This window comes from Sceloporus undulatus, chromosome 2 (genome assembly GCF_019175285.1).
Source record: "Sceloporus undulatus isolate JIND9_A2432 ecotype Alabama chromosome 2, SceUnd_v1.1, whole genome shotgun sequence".
NCBI classification, from domain to species: domain Eukaryota; kingdom Metazoa; phylum Chordata; class Lepidosauria; order Squamata; family Phrynosomatidae; genus Sceloporus; species Sceloporus undulatus.
In genome coordinates this window covers 232,180,578-232,203,203 of record NC_056523.1, presented here as the reverse complement: position 1 = coordinate 232,203,203, position 22,626 = coordinate 232,180,578, and the positions used below count along the sequence as shown (strand labels likewise).

The 22,626-nt window shown below is 41.8% G+C and overlaps 1 protein-coding gene across 1 annotated transcript in view; it reads left to right on the top strand.

The window, feature by feature from the left end:
- The window catches only part of GSK3B (glycogen synthase kinase 3 beta), a 107,274-nt gene that overhangs the window by 32,959 nt on the left and 51,689 nt on the right, over positions 1–22,626 (top strand). Inside the window, exons 5-7 of the mRNA XM_042447743.1 lie at positions 4,399–4,592; positions 13,393–13,476; positions 16,496–16,606. Coding sequence (XP_042303677.1) covers positions 4,399–4,592; positions 13,393–13,476; positions 16,496–16,606 — 389 coding nt within the window. The remainder of the gene's footprint in view (positions 1–4,398; positions 4,593–13,392; positions 13,477–16,495; positions 16,607–22,626) is intronic.

Here is a 22,626-nt window from a genome sequence, read left to right as displayed (position 1 = left end):
CTGCTTTAAAGTGTACTTAGAATAGCCATTTCCTTGCCTCAGCAGAGTACTTCAATTCCAGTGAGTCAGTCGCACCTAACTAGCCCAGTTTCTCTGAAGTTGAAGTACATTTTACATCAGCTCTAACAAAATTGAAAAAGCCTCAAAGGCTGTGTCTTCTATTCTAACCTAGAACAGAAGCATCCATCCACCAGCATCCATCCACTCAAATCAACCTGCCTTCTCCAACTTGCAGCAGAATTGCGCTGGAGAACTCAGAGGTTCTTAGAGAGAACATATTAATCAAAACAACAAATAATCAAATTTGCAAAGGTCAAAGCTAAAGAAAACAGCATTTGTGAAATGGTTGTTATTTTCTCATTGCAGTATGTACAACTACTTACGTTGAATTTGATATTATTGTAATTTATGTTTTCAATATTATTGTGAGCTTCCCTGTAAGGCTTCATTGTAAAAGACGGTTTCTAGATACAGTTGGCAATCCACATTTGCAACTTGGACCTTTGCAGATTTATAAATAAATACTTTAAATTTTAAAAAATCCTTGATTTGCCTATACGTGAGAACAGACCACATTTAACTTTAAAATGGCAAAAGTTATTTGGGCCACAGATAGTAGTGTGGGGTGGAATTTGTTTTACCTTAGGTACCTGCTGACGTCTTATTTCCTCCTGATGAACATTTGAATGCTACAGTAATTTTTTTTATCTATAGATGTGAAGAATTTAACTAATAAGTGTTAAAGATTTTTATTTAGCAGCTTGTATGAAGTTTTGCCTTGCTTAATTCTTAGATGGCAGAGTAAAAGATGACTGATAAGATATGTACTGAATGTCACCCAGTTTGCATGGTGCATTACACTGAGCAAGTGTAGAAATAATGGATTTAACAAAGGTGAACTAATATTGTATGGCATTATTTCTTGAATGTGTCATTTAGTTTAGAGGGCTGTATGGCAGGAATATGCATGTATAATGTAGAATACTTGGGAAGACCTCTTAGCCTAGAGAGCTAAATAATGCAGCATAATCAAATGGATGAATGAAATGGAAGGGAGCACATTTCGCATTAGAAGATGGTAACGTTTCATTCTAATTGTCTATAGCATACTAATTTTATAGATAATTCTAGAATAGTTTGTTAATCCAAAAACTGAGTTCAGTTAGCCTTACTCTCAGGTAAGAGATGTAGAGTTTTGCTATATTGTCTTACATCAGCTTGTGTTAACGTCGCTGCTAACACTCTGTTTAAAACAACTTTTATTGTAGCCCATGTATTTGCCATTGGCATAAACATCCTAGTATTTAATGTCTGATTTAGTTGATCTCTTGATGTTTTGCAATACAAACAAGAAATTTTGGAATTTCCTTCCTGACTGAACAAAGAAGTGCGGAAAATGTTGGGATATATTTCTCAGTTTCGTATATACTTTGTCTTTTGACTTAAACGTCAGCAGGGGAAGTGCTTTGCTTGACAAATGTTTAATATTTATTGAAATGGATGAAAGGCAAATTCATAGGATTGATTGGCTTGCCTAAAGAGCTTGTCTCCCCCCCCCCCCCAACCACACACCTTACTTTTTTTTACCTGTTGTATGTGTTAGTGGTTTTGGTGCACTATAGCAGACTAAAATGTAATACAGTGTGCCCTTGCTTTATGCGGGGGATCTGTTCCAGACTCCCCCACATAAAGCAAATACTGCCTATGCTTGAGCCCCATTTAAATGAATGGGGCTCGTGCATGTGGCGGTGGAGCAGTGCGTGCGTGACATGGGCGCACACCCCATTAGTTCCTATGGGGTGCGCTGCCCCTTCTCCCTGTGCGGCTTTCAGCGTATGCTGAAAGCTGTGTAAAGTGCGCCTGCATATGATGCAGGTGCACTGTAGTCTTTACCTGGTCTGTGGCCATACAGTCTGTATAGCCTATAATGTTGGAAACTAATCTTGTCTAGCTTGCATTAATGGGGATGGAGGGAAGGGAAGGAGGGAATTTCACAAATAGTCAAGTCCCATTGTCCCCAATGATGCCATTGGGGACAACGGGGCTTGAATATTTGCGAAATTTCAGTTTCGTGGGGCCCCCTGGAACATATCCCCCACAAATACAGTGGGACCACTGTAGTCTAGGGTTTAAGACCAATTTTCTCAGTCTGAATTTGTATTCATCCTGGATAACCAGAATTAGAAGAATTGTTAGAACAGCACGTTACTTTCCCCCATAGACATTTTCTTATTTGGATAGGAGAAACAACAGGTCTCAGATCAGATCTAATTGATCACTGCAGTATCCGAAATGAAGATAGTGGTCCTTTGTATTTGATCCATGATGTATGTATCTGTGTGTTATATATACTGCACACACACACACACACACACACACACACACACACACACACACACACGGATCAAATACAAAGGACCACTATCTTCATTTTGGATACTGCAGTGATCAATTAGATCTGATCTGAGACCTGTTATTTCTTCTTCTTCATTTTATTATAGTGTGTGTGTGTGTGTGTGTGTGTGCGTGTGAGAGAGAGAGAGAGAGAGAGAGAGAGAGAATTTAAAAAGATAATATAAAATGGACTTAATGTTGTCACTCAGAAGATAATGGTGCTGTTATTGCCTGTTGACATGTTATGTGAGGCTAGTCCATAAGTTCATCATCCTTTCATAGAACTATGATTATATGAAAGAAATGAATTGTATGAACAAGAAAACATGATGTGGCTGTAAATATTTCAGGAACAAAATAAAGTGGGAATGAGTCTTGCAATCCTATCTGAAGAAATAATGCCTTCCAGTATACAATGTCTGTAAAGTAACATCTGTGCCAGGAGTTGCATAGACAACTTGCCTGTCGTAAAATAATGGGAATTAGGTGTGATGGGTTATAGAGTAAAAATTGGAATTGCTAGGTCAGTGGTGATTTCATACCCAGGTGCTAAGATAATACTGGAAGGGAAGCAGGCAGACAGGCAGGAGCCAAGCCTGGTCAAGGTTATTTCTGTGAAAGAATTCTGTTGTAACAGCAAAGATAGGGGAGGGGGACTGATATAGGAAAGTGTGGGAAATTGTGTTTATTGTAAATAATTAGAATTAGGCCTGCCTAAAGTTTGAAATTGTATGTAGTTTAGTTAGGCAGTTTTAATGTTTGCTGATCAGTTCTGAATTGTACTGAACATCATTGGACTGGATATATTGGCCCGTTACAGATGGGCCTTTAAGTACGGACTCAATCCGTACTAGGGTTAAAAAGGGCGTCACTTCAGGACGCCCCTGACCCTAGTACTGTACGGACTGAGTTTGTACAAAATAGCGGTGCCCCTTCCACATGGGGGCCGTCATGATGACGTCACGACTGCGCCGCCTCTATACGGGGTGGCGCGGACGTGACGTCGTCGCTCCATGCCAGGGCACTTAGTGCGCCCTTTCCACGGAGCAGGAAGGAGCTCCGTTTCAGAGCTCCTTCCTGGTTTGTGTCGCTGGGCGCAGCCTTTAGATGGCTGTGCCCAGTGACGCAAGGGAGAAAGGGGCCAAGCGGCCCCTTTCTCCTCCTCCTCGCCGCTGCGGGGTGTCCTTGGGGCTTGAAGCCCCAAGGACACCCCTTTCCAGGCTGTGGGGAAGCGGCCTTTTGCCGCTTCCCCGCAGCCTGGAAAGCGGAGAATCGGGGCCTTGGACGCTGCCGGTCTGGCAGCTGAGGCCCCGATACACCGGGAAAGCAGCGCCTACAGGCCACCTCAAAGGGGCGGTCTGTAACGTGCCATTGTTTCTTAAATAAAGGCTTTCTGAGTTTTAACTACTGAAGCCTGATTTTCTGTAATCAGTTGGGTAGATCTTTCCATATTTGGTTGTTGTATTTTTGTGCAGTTTCAGTTGAGTTCCAGATATTTTCATAGTTGTCTAGTAAAATGTTTTCTGATACTGAAAAATAATATGCAAGGGTGCAATCCTAAATGATGTCAGAGATGATGAATTAAGATTTGAATATCGGTGGATTTCCGTTTTTGCGGGGGGTGGGTGGGTCTGGAATGGATGCCCTGCGAAAACAGAGGGACGACGAACGACTGTAATATTCTTTTCCATATGGAAGGCATATTAAACTTTGATCCAAAATACATATCAGAAATAATCCAGTTTTAGAGTGCTTTAACTACCCTGGCACAATGCTAGAGAATTCTGGGAAATGTAGTTTTGTGAGACATTTAGCTTTCTCTATCAGAGAGATCTGGTGCCACAATAAACTACAATTCCCAGGATTCCTTAGCACTGACCCAGGGCAGTTAAAGTGGTCTCAAACTGGATTATTTCTGCAGTGTGTTTCGGACATTTGTCTTGAATATTCTTCTTTTCTGCCTTGAATTTACTCTTGCTAACCACTTTGTTTTTGTTGTTTCAGGAGATAAAGATGGCAGCAAAGTGACCACAGTTGTAGCCACCCCTGGACAAGGGCCAGACAGGCCTCAAGAAGTTAGTTATACAGACACCAAAGTGATTGGGAATGGATCTTTTGGTGTTGTGTATCAAGCCAAACTCTGTGATTCGGGAGAGATGGTTGCCATTAAGAAAGTTCTACAAGACAAGAGATTTAAGGTGAGAAAAACAAGACTGTTCTTGGTATTGACTTCTTCTGGTTCATTTTCCTCCAGAGAATTTTTATCTAACATTGATATTCCAGTGCTACACTTGTACTTTTATGTCAGATAGAGAGCAAAAAAGTTAAAGGTTCCACTTGAACATGTAATGCTTTTCCTTTGACCGTATACTTTTAAGCCTATTATATATTAACTACAGGAACTAAAAACTTGATTGATTTAGTGATTCCATTTTTTGTCATAAAAACTTGATGTATTCAGATGTATTAATGATTTATGTAGGTATTTAGAGAAGTAGATTGATGTTCAGTCAATCCAATTTTTCCTTCAGAGATTTCCTAAACAACACTGCATAGTAACTTCTTGATATAATTATTAAAACATGTTTATTTGCAGATACGTGGAGTGTAGATTCTTAGATAATTTACAGTTTTGCATAAACACAATCACAAAGCAATTATTATATATGAGTGTGTGTGTGTGTGTGTGTGTATTTAAACTACTAAGTTAAAACTAACCAATTCTACTAACTTTGCCTGTCTAACTACTTGGTATATGCCACTATTTACTGTACTTCCATTATATGATACATATTTGTGCTTCCACAATATACAAATTCTGTTTATTTAACAAAATCTATTGTTGATTCATAGCACCAGTGTAATGGCAAATAAGTAATATTTCCCAGTTTTTCATAAGTTGGCTCAAAGATTAATCTTTGATCAATATTGTCAATTTCAGCAAGTTTAGTCACCATCATCAATCAGTCCTTTTGTGCAGGTATAGCAGTAATCTTCCATCTTTTTGAGCATATATTACTCTTGCTGCTGTTATATATTGTAATGACCATTCATAAAGGTAAAGGTAAAGGTTTCCCCTTGACATGAACCAACTGTAGGGGGCAGTGCTCATATCGGTTACTAAGCCATAGAGCCAGTGTTGTCCGAAGACGACTCTGTGGTCATGTGGCCAGCATGACTACACAGAACACTGTTAACTTCTCACAGATGGGGTACCTATTTATCTACTTGCTTTTTGCATGCTTTCGAACTGCTAGGTTGGCAGAAGCTGGGACTAGTGATGGGAACTCACCCCATCATGTGGCACCTGGGCTCCGAACTGTCAACTTTTCGATCTTGTGATCTTCAGAATTGGGATCTTAACCACTTAGCCACCGCATCCCTTATACTGACTATTCATGCTTATTCACAATTTGATCATCCAGCATTCCAAGCCCCCCCCCTATATATATATGGCTTTAACTGTATCTTTAAAAATGTCTTCCAACATACAGTGCATCTGTGTCCAGTATCACACGCCCACTGCATATTTTTTTAAAAGTCTCTATCTTTTGATTACATTTCCAACATTTATTTGAGTTGTTCCTATAAATTTTTGATAACCTATCACTGCATCATTTTATAAAAATTCTTCCCTAAATCACAATTCGTAACTCACCTTCAATTTCAAACTCTTTGTCCACATCTTTGCTAGGTTCTAACTTTAATAACCATTATCTGAGACAGTCATTATTGCAGATTAGGAATAGATATATAGTCAGATTTTATTCAAGACTACCTCTTTGGTGCTGTCTTGTAGAGGTTTTTTTAAGATAGAAATATATGTAAAAGAAAAATGGTTGACATAAAGACTTGTTGATAATAGAAAATAACCAAAGCCGATTGAAATCAAGCAAAGAGCTGGAATCTCAAGGCCTTGTATTAAAGTGTTTTTATAGACATTGAATGAAAGATTCTATGGTTGTCATGGAGGTCAGGAAGTCCTGAGCTGCTCCCTACAAGACAGCCTCAGCATGTCTGTTGAAGTCTTCCAGTACTAGTAGCCACTCGGACTCCAGCACCAACCCTGAGTCCATACCTGCTAGCTCAGGAAGGGAAGGGAGACTGTTGAGCAATGTGATGGGCAGTAGACCAATAGAAACCCTATTCTATCCTGGCTACCCACCTTTAGGTATACACACTCAAAATCAGTAGACTGTGGGAGTTGGCATCTGGCCAGGGAGGATGGAATCATGATAGACTACTGCAACCCCACCTCTCTGCCCATCAGGTCTTGCCTGCTGCTTCACAGAGAATCCAGCTGGGCAAAGCTGAGACAGATTAACCCTATCTCCCAAGTCTCATCCAACCAGGTCTCTGTAATACCTGCCAGGTCAGCATGTTCATCTAGGATCAAGTCTTGAATGGCAGCTGTTCTACCATTCACCATCCTAGCATTCAACAGCAGCATTTTCACCCCATGAGGGTGGAGGCTGTCAGCAAGGCTATCTGCGCTATTTGAGCTGGGAGACAGTTATGGAACAACAAGCACCCTTTGCTCCCCTCTTCCTTGGTATTGTAGTTGTTTCCTCCCTCCATATCACCCCCTGCCCTGTATGGCTCCAATGGCTGTTCCATAAATCTGTGTATCTTCTCCCTCCTTTGGAAAACGCATCTTTCTCATCTTAGGCTGACAGGACAGTGCATGTTAACAATGACTTGGAAATGTAAGGGAGAAACCCACTCTTCTAACTGTTGTGATTGCGCATGCAGCAGATTGGTTGGTTAGTGTATGTGAAATGTAATATGAATACAATTCCGATTTTTAGAAGAGAGCTTTTAAATTCTTAGCCAGTGGAGAAGGAGCCATCTAGGAATGGGTTAATTTCAGACACCACCCAAGCAAGGCAAGGGATCTTAACATTAATTTGAGTGATTCAGTATCCTGATCCCTAGCTCATCCTCTTCAGTCATAAGCAAGCTCCACCATCTTTCTTTGGCTACATTTTCCCCCTTTCTTTGAGTTCCTCATCCCTCACTTCCCCCCTTGTGCCTCCGTTTTGTTGTTTCTCCAGCCACTGGAGTGCCGATTGCAAATCACAGAGGCATTTGTTTTGGAGGAGGACATTACTTTAATTTCTTATAATACATCTTTTCAGCATTTAGAAAAGGCAGGTTCTCTTTCAGAACTCTCCAGTACTACCCAAGATAAGACCAAAGAAACCTTTATAAACAGGGTTATTCCTTAGTAGCAGCCTTCTAAAAAGCAAGCATGTGCTCACCCACATGGTGGTGGCCATTTTGAATCAACAATACCTATGCCGTTGTCAGTTGCTGTGACTTTTATGGATCAGAGTGCATGGCTCAAACTATTTTCCTCCATGATGGCTCAGGAACTCAGTGGGCTGCACCAGCCCACCACCACCACCATGCCCATGGTAGGCTGTACTGTAATCCCACTCCTCAAAAGAACCTAGTTCCTTCTCTGGGCCCTTCTACCTCCACAACCCAAGCACCCCTTGTTTTCCCCAGGAATCATGGAAAGACCAAAGGCAATTACATGCTAGACCAATCAGGCCATTTCTCTTAATGAGGAGTCTGCTCCCCCTTCCCCAGGAAGAGGGGCTCCTCTCAGAGATAGTGAGATGACTTCTTTCCATTCCACTGTCAAAGATTTATCTGACTCAGACCAAAGTGACTGGTCAGAGTCTGGAGAGCAGGATGATAATTCCACAAAGACATTTTAACAAAAATGAGTTTGTCTCCCTCCCCTCTAAGGCTATAACAGCTATAGGCTGCCAAGAGCCCCAGTCTGACTCTCACAGTTGCTCTTGACCACTGAGCAATCCAGCCATGTAGCAGCTATGATCTCCTCATGAGTGGCTCCTTTTCCCTGTGATTTCAGTGTCTTACTAAAATCAGAAAGGTCCTCTCCTCTACAGGGCAGAAAAGGGACAAATGTGGCTCAAAATCTGTACACCCTTCTATCAGAAGCGATGAACTTACTAAAGTCTGCTCTCATTGCTGGACCATTTCTGCTATTTTGACCCATGCTCTCCCCCTTAGGGACTCTGCTTTTAAAGACCCCTCCCTTAAATGTTCTAATTACACTTCTGCACTATCAGTTTTTGTCTCTTCCACAGTATATCTCATAGAGTTACTGTGCTCTGGGTATAAAATATTTTTGAATCTCAGACCTGGATGCAAAATCCCTTCACAAGCGATTGTTTGAGATTTATAAATCCTTAGCCTTGGTAGCTGATTCTACCAGAGATACTCCTACCTCTTCTGCCCTCTCCCATCACAGCAACTATTGTAGCTAGATGCTTTATTTACTAAGGCACTTTGGAACACTGACTCCCAGTCCAGGTCCAGCTTAGCTATGGTCCCTTACACTGGCTCCCTCCTGTTTGGTGAAGAGGCTCTCAAGGATATCCTCGTTGAGACTAAGGCTAGTAGAAGGCCACACCTTCAAAGCCCAAGAAAAAAAATTAAACACCAGGATAAACAGTCCCAGAGTTTTCATCTTGCCTGGTCCTTTCCCTTTTCTTGCGATTTTCGGTCATTCAGACACAACTGGTCTAGATCCCAGTTTTCTTTCATCCCTAAGGAAAATTAGGCAATGTTTGGAAACCCATGCCTTATAAGGAGGGACTTGGAAGCTGGGTAGAAGAAGAAGTTAAGAGGTGATATGATATGTTTAAATATTCAAAGGATTGTCATATTGAGTACGAAGCACGTTTGTTTTGTGCTGCTCCAGAAAACAGGACCTGGAGCAATGGATTCAAACTACAGGAAAAGGGATTCTATCTCAACTTTAGGAGGAACTTCTTCACAGTAAGAGCTGTTTGACAGTGGAAGACACTCCATCAGAGTGTGGTGGAGTTTCCTTCTTTGGAGGTTTTTAAACAGAGGCTGGATGGCCACCTGTCAGGAGTGCTTTGATGGTGTGTTCCTGCATGGCAGGAGATTGGACTGGATGGCCCTTGTGGTCTCTTCAAATTCTGTGATTCTCCTGCTCATTCTCATGTGACTGGGTCTACTTCTCAAAGAGACTCCCTTTTATGTCTTACTCAGAAGCCCCAGGCAGAGAACATTTCTGGGGGTTAAATCCTAGAGTCATCTCTGATTGTGAAAGTTTCCATCACACTTGCTTCCTTTCAGCTGTTCACTTGGGAATGCTTCCTGCTAAACCATTGTATTGTCTGCCCTCTCCACCAGATTGAAACCAAAGCAACCAACAATTTAGATCTTGCTCTCCTTCCACTAATTTCGACTCCTCAAATTCAGGGTATCAGTCTTGGAAATCTCATTGGTATTGGCACTCAGTATTGTAGGTACCAGTGTCATATATGCTATGGCGTCATGAGTGGAGGCATTTGAGGTCCATTCTGATGGAATCTTTGTACAGTATTCCCATTAACAAAAGCTCTCAGGCCTACTGTTGTCACTACCTGTGTGATTACGACTTGGTTTGTACTTGCTATCATACTTGCCCACAGTATTGTTAGAATCATAATCACTCTTGAGTACATGCTTGCCTTGTAGGAGATCTCACTGGTGATGTATGAGGAACCTGCCTTATCTGGAACCCAGCCTGTTCAGTCCTTTGTGAAGCAACCATCTCAAATTGCTTTATCTTCTCAGGTAGAGCTACAGGCTTACTGTATATACTCGTGTATAAGTCTAGAAGTTTTAGTCAAAAAATTGACCCCAAAAACCTAGGCCGACGTATCCATGGATCACTGTAAATAGTATACTTTAACTCTTATTAAAAAGGGAACCATCCCCAGGTGAAAGGCAAAAGTGCAATCTGTCCTGGAAGCACTGACCTTACCTCTGCTATCTCTTCCATCCAGCCTATAATGTGAGCCAAAGCAGTTATGCCTGCCATAATTTTGTAGGTTCTTTTTGCATTGTTTTCCTTTGCTTCATCATTTAGATCCTTTGTTGCATGTCCCTAAGTTTTACCCTTGATTTATCCAAGGGTCATAAGAAAAATCCACAATTTTGCCCTCAAAACCTGCCCTTGATTTGTACATGGTTGACTTATAGTCGAGTATATACGGTAATCTCAGCCTTTGCTCTTGAGAACCTTGTCTTTGGAATTTGGACATCATTCTGATACAGAAATTTCCAATGCTGTTGGATGGAGTAGATCTTTCCTCTCTTACAGATGATGTGAAGGCATTTATAGATCAGATGAAAATAGTAACATAGCCGCAAACAGAAATTGTGTCTAGACTCAGGCTACTGTTCTGGCTGCTCGGCCCATACTTCTATGCCTTGAACAGGTCATCCGCAAATCTTGGGCAACTCCGTCTACTGTACCATTCACATCCAAGAGAATTGAAGCCTTGGTTCAAGACCCTGACGTACCTTGGTTTAGTCAACACCAAAGCCAAACTCAATAATTTTGAATGCACCACATTCCCATGTGTCACACAAACTACATTCAACACCAATTGACAGAGGATAAAAATTTGTACGCAATGGGCAGAAAGTGTTACTCCTCTCTATCCCTTATTTGTGAAATCTCTAACTACCTATAGGTGTGTGTCACTATTGCTCTGGGAGAATATACTTTCTCCCTTCCTCAATAAGTTGGGAAATCAGAGAGGGGTGTTGCTCCAGTCTGAAGCCTATAGGTTAGCTGAGCTACCTTCCTTCTACCATGTAGCAGATTGCAGTGGCAAGATTCTGGCTGGGTGCTATCAAGACATGCTTGACAAAATGCATGACAAAAGCATCATGGTCATAGTGTCGCTCTTCCTGGAGAAGACAACATCTTGACAGACATGCTCAACAGGACATCAAATTCATCACATGAATGGATATTCCATTCTGAGGCTCTGGTACAAATCCTTTGTCATTGGGGCACTTCAGTAGTGAACCTCTTAGCATCCATGATGAATACTTAATGCAAGGACTTTGTTTCCGGAGTCGATGGGGGAAGTGGCACTGAGATTCCTTCTTGTTTAATTAGGGACACATCCCCATGTATGCCTTTTTTACTTCCCTATTCTCATGAGGATAATAGCCAAACTCCACTAGGGCTTGCATCCTGATCATGCCATGGTGGCCCCAGCAGCTGTCATTCAACCCTCTTCTCCATTTAACTTGAAGGGTCTACATTCGTCTTCCATGCAGATCTGATCTCCTTACCCTGTACTGTGGCATGGAGGATTGTTCACTACCCTCCTTCCCTGTTGTTGTCAGGGACATTATCCTTGACATTGACCTTTCATAGGTGCTTGTAAAAGGAGGAAGTTTCAAGACGTCTTGAATCATCTTCACATTCACCCTTCTGAAACCAGTACTGGGCATGTACTTGATTTCCTGCTCCCATTTTCATCCAAAGGCTTCTGTCTGTCATCGATCCATCAAATTCGCTGCAGTTTCTTCAAACTTTCAGCTGCTTTGGAAGTCTTCCTGTTTTCTTGAGTCTCTCATGCGAAGGTTCTTAAAGGGCTACAAGAAGCTCTATTCTCCAGTTTTAGGCCCGATACTAAGGTGGAGTTTGGAACTTCTCTTGAGCCAGCTTTGTGGGAAGCTCTTCAAGCCCATGGCTATTTGTGATCTCTTAAGTTGGTTTTTGGAAGATGGCTTTCCTGATTACGATCATGATTGCCAAGCAAACTGTGCTTTCCATGTGGACCGTCCATACATGAATTTTCACCACAGTTGAGCCGCGTGGAAAGCTGATATTACCTTTCTGTCCAAAGTAGTGTCTGTTTTCCATGGCAACAAAGAGATTGTTCTTCCAGATTTTGTGAAGAACTTCACTTCTGCATTCAAGAGGAAGCTGCACTGTCTTGACATGTAGAGGGCTTTGGTCTTCTCTGAGAACAGGACTTTGGCTTTCTGACTTCACAAAAATTGTTTGTGTGCAACTCTCAGCAAAGAAAGGACTGCTGATTTCATTGCAGCGTTTCTCAAAGTGAGATCTGTTGGCTATATGCCTCGCTTATGAGCTGGCTTAGAATGACCTTCTCAATCGAATTCAAGCCCACTCCATGTGGTCTGTTGTCACATCTTCTGCTTTTTTGGCTGGCATACCTCTTAAGGGCATTTGTCATCATGCTACCTGGTCATAGCCAATGATTCATTGCAGAACAGACTTGAGGTCTCAAACTGATACTGCTTTTGGGAGATCTGTACTATATTCCTCAATATCTTGACTGAATTATTGATGTTTCAGGACAATTCTGTTTTCTGAAACCTGGTTTTCTACTGTGTATTGATGTTTCCGCTTGTTTCTGTCTTCTGAAACGTGTTGTACTTTTATATTCCCTTATATGGGTTAGGGGATGTTAGACTCATATTTGATTTCTTGCATTGTCTGATGTAAGTGAACCTTTGATTGGTTTGCAGTGACACTCCCACCTCCTCTTTTGGTAGCTTGCTAGTCTTTTTGTGTGATTCACAAAGACCACAAGGAAGGACATGTTGCATACCTATAACTGTACTTCTTTGAGTGGTTATTGGTGAACTCACAAAACCCTACCCATCCTCTTATCATTCGTCCTACCTATCTTTTGGATTGCTGCATCAGCATCCAATGGAACTGGCATTTTCAGTGGGAAAGCCTTTATATAGGGTTTCTGCAGGTGGATGGGGCTACCCCAAAAATGCTTCTGTAATGTCCTAGAACAGCAGTTCTCAACCTGTGGGTCCCAACCCCTTTGGGGGTCAAACGACCCTTTCACAGGGGTTGCCTAATCTAAATGATGTACTGTGCAGGCACAGGATAACTTATTTGTGAGTTCACAGATAACCACTCAAGCTACAGTTACAGGTAAGCAGCCTGTCATTTTGTTGTATCATTTGTTGTCTCAGTAAAAGGCAAACCATGCTTAGAAGTATGTTCACTAATAATTGCCTAAGAAACAATTGAGTTTCTTTCATAATTGTTTAAGGAACTAACTGAATGAATTATTTCTAGTATTTGAGCTCTCAGTCATACAAGATCCTATATCCCTTGAAAAATGACCTATCAAATACTCTTCTCTCTTTCAGAATCGAGAGCTTCAGATTATGAGGAAACTCGACCACTGTAACATTGTCAGATTGCGTTATTTCTTTTACTCCAGTGGAGAGAAGGTGAGTTTGGAAAGGCATGCAGAAATTTGAGTCTCTTAGAGATTGTCTCACCATTCAGTGAACAAGCAGTGGCAAGGAGAGAGAATGATTTTCAGGAGAAATTTACAAAAAGAAGAAAGATTGACGATTCACTGTCTGGATGTAGAGATTAATAATAAATAATAATAATAAAATCTTTATTTATATCCCGCCCTTCCAAAAAGATCAGGGCGGCTTACAATGTGCAACAAGTGCAAACAAGTACAATTTTAAAAACATATCAACAGCAATACAAATCTAAAATAACAATAAAATAAAGGCCCCGATAGCCCATCCTCATGGCCACGGAAGAGGAGGGAGGCCCACAGGATATTTAGTCGGGGAATGCCTGCTTGAATAGGAAGGTCTTGAGGTCCTTCCTAAATTGGGCCAGGGTGGAAGATGAGCGGAGCTCCGTGGGCAGCGTGTTCCAAAGGGCGGGGGCAGCTGTGGAAAAGGCTCTTCTAGAGGTAGAAGCTAACCTGGCCCCCGGCACCTTCAGCAATTGCTGCCCAGATGTTCTGAGGGTGCGAGGCGGATTGTACGGGGAGAGGCGGTCCTTTAGAAATCCTGGGCCCAAGCCATTTAGGTCTTTATAGGTGATAACCAACGCCTTATATTGAGCTCGGAAGCGAATAGGCAGCCAGTGAAGATCTTTAAGTACAGGTGTTATGTGGCTGGTCCTGGAGACACCAGTGACCAGCCGGGCAGCCATATTCTGTACCAATTGGAGCTTCCGAGTTTGGTATAAGGGTTGCCCCATGTAGAGTACATTGCAGAAGTCCAATCTCGAAGTTACCAGAGCATGTACAACAGTTTCTAGATCCCTCCGGTCCAGGTATGGGCGCAGCTGGCGAATCAGCCGAAGCTGGTAGCAAGTGCTCTTGACCGTCGCGTTCACCTGAGCAGTCAGATGGAGCGACGAATCAAGAAGCACTCCCAGACTGCGCACGGAGTCCTTCACAGGGAGCGTGACCCCGTTCAGGACAGGTGGAACCACCGCCATTCCTGGACCGGGGGAACCTATCACTAGTACCTCCGTTTTCTCTGGATTTAGTTTGAGTCGGTTTTTCCTCATCCAGCCCATTACTGACTCCAGACAGGCCACAAGAGGAGAGACGCCATCCCCAGTCACTGCATCAGTTGGAGACATAGAGAAAATGATCTGGGTGTCATCAGCGTACTGATAACCCCGCGCCCCATGTCTCCGGATGATCTCTCCCAGCGGTTTCATGTAAATGTTGAATAGCATGGGAGACAGAATGGCTCCTTGAGGGACCCCAGTTTTAAGGGCCCGCTCGCTGGAGCACACGTCTCCCAGCTGCACCATCTGGGACCTCCCGGTGAGGTAGGACCGGAACCACTGGAGCGCAGTGCCCCCGATCCCCACCTCTGCCAGGCGTCCCAGAAGGATACCATGGTCTATGGTATCGAAAGCCGCTGAGATGTCCAAGAGCACCAGCAGGGACACGCTTCCCCTGTCGATGCTCAGACGGAGATCATCGACCAAGGCGACCATGGCCGTCTCAACCCCGTGACCCGCCCGGAAGCCAGTTTGAAATGGGTCCAGATAATCCGTTTCATCCAAGACCGCCTGAAGCTGGATCGCAACCGCCCTCTCGATCACCTTCCCCAAAAATGGTAGCAGCGAGACTGGCCGATAATTATTATGTACCAGGGGGTCGAGGGAGGGCTTTTTTAGGATCGGTTTTACGATGGCCAATTTAAGATCCGATGGAAATCGCCCATCCCTCAAAGAGGTGTTAATTATCCGGCGTAACAATGTCGTTACCGCCGGTCCCCCCTGGGCCGCTAACCACGAATTAGTTGGGTTGGTAGCTCTGGGGAAGGGGTGACCATTTGAATAGCAGCTAATGTACCACACCTCCTTCATCTGGTAATTCTTGTGTTTCCAAAGAAACAGGAAGCTGAATAATGTTAAAGTGTTGTGTGGTGTGGAGTATACCCCATACACCAGCAAACTAAGAAGAAGTGTTTATATGGAGGGTATACAGTGAGTCTGCGCCATACATGGGCTTGACTTCTGTGGCTTTGAGCATACGCTGAAGCCGTGGGAGAATGTAATGAATGGCATGCACACTGAGTGCATGTGCCCCATTATTTTCAATGGGGCGCCAGCATACACAATTTTTCCCTTACACGGGCGGTCCAGAACAGATCCCCCACGAGGGAAGGAAGCACTGCATATGCCTATGGAAATAGGATTTTAGTGCTACACTTAAATCTTGTTGTGTAAAGTATAATTGTAAATAGCAGTTGATTAAGAACTCATAACTTCATGTATTCTGTGTTATTGCTTACAGTTTCTGATTAAATCGTATTGGTGCTTTACAGTATCTAACTTTTCTATAAGCATCATGTCCCAACAAAGCTATTCATACCTCTTTGCTTCTCCCTTTCCCCCTTGTAATTTAGTATTTTAGCACACAATGTAACTGTATATGTTTTTAAATAGGATGTTTTTAGAACCAAAAAACCCCACTTTTTTCACAAGTTGTAATATTCCAGTGTGATTTAGTAGGTTGAGAGTTGGACTATGAGTTTGGAGACCAAGTTTTGAATGCCAGCTCAACTATGTAAACACATTGGGTGATTTTGTTCAAGTCGTATTCTCTGAACAGATGGCAATGGCAAACCCCCTCTGAAGAAGTTTGCCAAGAAAAACACGTGATAGGGTCTCATTAGGGTCACCGTAAATCAGAAATGACTTGAAAACACACACCGGCAGCAATATGATGATTGAAAACGATGATATTTTCTTGCCTGGCTTCTTTTTCAGTGGGGAAAAATGTGTAGTATGGTATGGCATTTAAAATCATCCATTTGTATCCTAGTGCATTGATTTCTTGAAGGACAGACTAAACTCTGCTTAAAAAATTACTTGATGCATATTGTAATCTTTCTAAAAACCATCACCTTTCTTAAATACTACATACAGTTCCTTATTAATTTCTATTTCTTTCTTCTCTCCTTTTTCCAGAAAGATGAGGTATACCTTAATTTGGTTCTGGACTATGTTCCTGAAACAGTATACAGAGTTGCCAGGCATTATAGTCGGGCCAAGCAAACACTCCCCATGATATTTGTGAAGGTAGGTGACATGAACTAAGAAGTTTCACTTGGTTGATTTGTTTGTTATTGTAGCGGTAGGACAGGATCACCAACTCTTTGTGTGAGCACCTACATTTTTCATTTATGCATTACAATAAGGCTCTGGATAGTTCCTTCACATCTCTCATTGTGTTCTGGAGACCTTGACCATGGTGGCCATCAAGGTAGTAGTGCTGAGTTCCTGGAAGAGGGGAAAGTACCTCTGTGAAAAGTACAAATGTCCTTCCACATGCACTAAGGTTAGGGGCACAGGACTCCGGTGAATGTGGGGAAAGAGCAAATAACAAAAACATGTTTTTACCTGAATCTTTAGGCCCTCCAGTGCAACTCTGTGGTCAACATCTGCCAGACATTGACCATAGAAATGCACTGGAGGAGCTACAAAGCCTAGTGGAGTGTTCTCTCTAGGTATCCCTAGGTCATTCAGTGTGAATTTTCATTAGAGTTGACCATAGAGTTGCGCAGGAGGGCCTAGATATTCCTAAAGAGGAATAAAATCTGTGAATAATCAAGGCTGCAAATGTGGAGGGACGAGTGTACATATATGCACACTGTTTTGGTCCTGGTCATAAAACTTGAAAATAAATTCAAGCATTTCTAAATGAGGGCTCATTCATACATTTTGTCTACATAGGCATTTATGGATATAAAAAGGCTTGTGAAAGCTGTGTAATATAATGAAAGGACTGTACATGTGAATATTGTGTTTGTTTGTTTCTGCAATATCCAGTGAGTTTCTGCTATATTCATCAAGGTACCAAAGAGCCCAGAATGGCTGGTTCTTGAAATAACTTAGAAATACTGATTTAAAAACAGTCAGCAAAAACAAACCTAGAGGCTGTGTTGGCTGGTTTAAAGCAGGTTGCTTTAAACTAAATTACTTAAAAAAAACTATTCCTGTTTTTTAAGTTTGGCTATTGCTGCTATTTTCTAAACACCCTTACTGGACAAACAATGATTGTTTAAATTTAAACAGTTTAACTTTAACATTTTATTGCCAATTGTTTGACCAGTATTCAATGTCATTTGCTTATTTTCAATCACTTTATTATATAGTTCAAGAAATGCCATTCAGAAATAAACCCTTCCATTAACATTCAACAAAACAACTTGCTTTAAAAGAGCACTTTTTAAAGAACATTTATTATTAAACTAGTGGCCATAACATCTGGGTTGCATTTAGCGGCTTAATTTTCTGATTTAGTCCTATGTTGCTGTAGTCCTACACATTAATGCAAAAATCTGATTTAAACAAACAAACAAAATCTAAGGGGTTTTGGTGGTTTTATTTTTAAACCTTCCCCCCCCCCCAACCCTTCTTAGAGACTAGTTGGCTTCATACAGGCAAAGCTTATGTCACATACAATTCTCTTGATCAGCAATGTATGATTCTCTTGCAGGAAAAAGCCTCAGAAGTCATGGCAAGGCTTTTTTAAAATTCAGTAATGATCCTGAAATGTACAGAGAGTTGCTGGGCATTATAGTCAGGCCAAGCAAACACTCCCCATGGCAATACCTTTCTGTGGTGATGGGATTGCGTGCTTCTGTGAGGCAAGAGGCTATGCTGACGGTTGCAGTTCTTGCTGGTAGGGTCTTCCATTTCAGGCTTTTGCTGAGAAACCAGACTAATTCTTCCAAACATCTACTCAGCAGTAGTGGGAGATGGCAATAGTAGAAGGTCTTTCAAACACAAAGCAGTGGCACCATAGTCAACACTTGTTAGTACTGTCCAGAAGGATTAATTTAACACGAAAGCCCACTGATGAAAAGAGATAATGCTAGATGAAATTCCCAGAAACACTTAGAAAACTACTAGGGTACATTGGAGGATAGCTATGAGTACATTTGTGGCTAATGATGAAACTGGACTCAAGCTGAAACAACGTTCAGCTGTTGACATGCTCAGAGGTAAAAGGAAAGTGTGAAGCTGGACAACACGCATTATAGCAGGGGTTCCCAATCTGGGGATTGCAATCCCTTCGAGGATTGATTGACCCTTTCTCGGGGGTCGCCAGGTTGGGACTTGCCCCTCCTCCTCCTCCTCCTCCTCCACCACCCAATCAGGGAGGAGGTGGTGGCGGCTTCCAGAGGAGACCTGGCCGGTGCTGGAGGAGGAGGGGGTGAGGAAGAAGAGGAAGCAGCAGCGGCGGAAGGCCAGAGGAGGCCTGTCTGTTGCTGGAGGAGGAGGAGGAGCAGCTTCCAGTGGCCTTTCCAGCCGGAGGTCCCACCCCTTCTTCTGGCCGGTGGCCTCCCTGATTGGTTGGGAGGCCGGGAAGGGGCAGGACGTCCTGGCCTCCCAACCAATCAGGAGGGCTGCCAAGTGGGACTTCCAGCCACAAGGGGGTCATGACCCAACAAAGGTTGGGAACCGCTGTATTATAGGAATATGGAATGTGAGAAGTATGAGTCGGGAAGTTAGACACACTAAAGCAAGAAATGGAACATACTAATATTGCAATATTTGGGATGAGCGAAATAAAGTGAACAGGAATGAGACATTTTTAGACAGATAATAACATAGTGTTTTGCTCAGGCAATAAAAATTAAAGAAGAAATGGTACCATTAATAGCCAGGAAAGATCTAGCAAAAGTAGTCAAAGGATAATGCAGAATCTGACTGAATAACTAATGCTTCAGGGCAAGCCCATCAGTCCACATTTATGCTCCAACTACAGAGGCAGCAGCAGAAGGGATTGAAAGATTTTGTGCTAGTGACCAAAGGGAAGATTAACCACATGCCAAAACAGGACTTCTTGTTAATCGTAGGCGATTGGCATGAAGAATCAAGGGTTGTAGGAAAATGAAGCAGGAGAGTGACTGACTTAATTTTCAGTTCATTGCAGAGACATTCTCCAAGTAAAGAGGTGACTGTATACATGGACATCATTTAATGGACAGTATAGAAATCACCAGTAGGGCCTTGACATCTGCAGATTTACTCGTGTTTCATGGCTGCCATTAGGCACAAGGGGACATGAGGTTCTGTGTTTGTTGATATCTGTGGGGTAGTGGGGAGGTCCATCAAGGTCTGACAGGAGCAGATTGTGTCACAGATAATGAACTGCTAGTATCAAGAATTAGAGTAGAATTAAAGAAAAACAGTAAACCAACCATTGTGCCAAAATCCAATCTGAAGAATATCCTTGTAATAGTTAAAGATTGTATAAAAAATAGATTTGCTCTTGGTTGTTTCTAACTGCCCTTGCGTCCACCTCGACTCATGACAATCATGTGAATGAGAGTCATCATCTTCTCCTTTGCTCTGCTCAAGTCCTGCAGGCTCAGATCCATGGCCTCTCTGATCAAGTCTAACCATCTGGCGTATGGTGTTCCTCTCTTTCATCTTGGTACTGCCCTATACCTTTTTTGGTACCTTTTTCTTTTCTAATGAATAATGCTTTCTCATGATGTAGCCAAAGACTCAATTTAGTCATCCTGGCTTCCAGAGAGAGTTTATGCTTGATGTGTTGTAGTACCCCCTTTTTTTTTTGTCTTGGCTGTCATCATTATCCTCAGCACCCTTCTGCTATTAAGCCTACTAGCCAGAAGAATGCTGAACTGAAGTCAGGGAGGAATACAAAGAGATGCTTTGCAGCCAAAAGAGAGAAGAATCTCTATGGATGACAGAAGAAACTCTTCAAGCACTTAAGGACAGACAAGAAGCAAAAGTAGAAAGTGGCAGAAACAGGGGTGGAATCCTGAACACAATTTTCAGAGATTTGGACAAAGAAAACTACTATAATAATCAATGCAGAGAAAGGAAGATGCTAATAAAAAAGAAAGAACAATGGACCTCTTCCACAAGATCCAAGAAATCAAAGGGAAATTTAAACTAAGAGTATGGATACTAAAAAGGGAACACATATTATCAGGGCAAATTTAAAATAAGATGAAAGTAATACACAGAGGAAATATATAGAAGAGATGAAAGGATTCATTTAGGGAAGAGCCATTTGAAGATGAATTTGTGAACTTAAAAAAGTGGAAGCTGCAATCAGAACACTTGGGAGAAAGAAATCACCAGAAACAATTAGCATACCAGTAGAGTTGTTTCAGGTTACAGAAAATCTACTCTAGTTTTATCTAAAGTCTGTCAGCCAATACAGAAAACAAAAGTTTCCACAGATTGGAAACACTCAATATACATTCTATTCCTCAAGAGAGAGGACATCAGAGATTGAAGTAACCACAGGACCATTGCATTAATGTCCCATGCCAACAAATTGATGCTCAGAATTGTTGAACAAATACTTTACCCTTATATGGAAGGAGAAATGCCAGATGTCCAAAATGGGTTCAGAAGAGGAAGAAGCACTAGAAATCATATTACAAACATAGGTGGGCTAATCGAGCACGCCAACAAATTTCAGAAGCAAATCAGCCTATGATCTATAGATAATAGCACAGATTGTGTACTGTATATACTCATGTATAAGTCTAGAAATTTTAGTCAAAAATTGACCCCCAAATCCCAGGTCAACTTATCCATGGATCAAATGTAAATATTATACTTTAACTCTTACTAAAAAGGGAACGATCCCCTGGTATAAGGCAAGACTGCAATCTGTTTTAGAAGCACTGACCTCCCTCTACTCTCTCTTCCATCCAGCCTTTAGTATGAGTTAAAACAGTTATGCCTGCCATCATTTTGCAGGTTCTTGGCATTGTTTTCCTTTGCTTCATCATTTAGATCTTTTGTTACATGCCCCTAAGTTTTACCTTCGACTTATGCAAGGGTCATATCAAAACCCATAATTTTGCCTCCAAAACCTGACCTCGACCTATACATGAGGTCAACTTATAGTCGAGTATATATGGGTAGATCATGAAAAACTGTGGTCGCTCTTAAAAAAACTGATGTGCTGCAACATTTGTCCCTGTACTTAGGACAAGAGGCTACCATCAGGACAGAATATGGAGAAACTGAATGGTTTCCAATTGGCAAGAGGGTCAGGCAAGGCTGCATTTTAGCTTTTTTTCATTTGTATGCTGAATGTGTCATACACAGAGCAGGATTAGATTTTGAGGAAGGAGCTATGAAAATTGGGAGAAAGAACACCCACCCTTAAAGATATGCAGATGGCACCATACTACTAGTAAAAATTAGCGAAGACTTGGAACTTTTACTGGAGAAAGCGAAAATAGTTGCAAAGACAGGTTTTCAGTTGAACATTAAAAAAAAATCATGACCCCAGATGATTAATGTAACTTTAAAGTAGACAATAAAAGCATTGACATCGTTCAAGATTTTCTATACCTTGGCTCAGTCATTAATCAGAATGGAGACTGCAGCCAAGGAATCAGAAGATACTGCTTGGAAAGGCAGCTATGAAGAAACTAGACAAGATCTTGAAGCGTAAGGATAACATCACTGGATTGTTAGGACTGTCCATTCCATTGTATTTCCAGTTTCTCTGTATGGTGAAAGTAGGACAGTGAAGAAAGTGAGAGGAAGAAAATCAACTCACTTGAGATGTGCTTCTAGAGAAGAGTTCTGAAGATTTAAAAAAAACTGCTAAAAAGACAAATAAATAGGTCCTAGAGAAAATTAAGCCTGAACTCTCCCTAGAAGCCAAGATGTTTTAATTGAGAATGTCCTATTTGGACATACCCTGAGAAGACATGACTGACTAGCAAAAGCAATAACGTTTGGTAAGGCAGTAAGAAAAGACAAATACATTCAAATGGCAAGAATGAGATTCCACCTAATCATTAGAAAAAATCTCTTTGCTGTAAGAATTGTTCAGCAGTGGAATACAGTGCCTCAGATGATGGTGGACCCTTCTTGTTTGGAAGGCCTTAAACAGAGGTTAGATGGGCATCTTTCAGGAGTCTTCAATAGTATATTCCTGGATGGTAGGGAGTTTGGACTAGTGTTCCCTTCCAATTCAGTGTTCCCTTCCAATTCAATGTTCCCTTCCAATTCTGTGATTTCATAAAAGTCTCTCTAGAAATCATTTAGAGGCAGTAAATTTCTGTGTCCCTTGTGTTAAACATTTC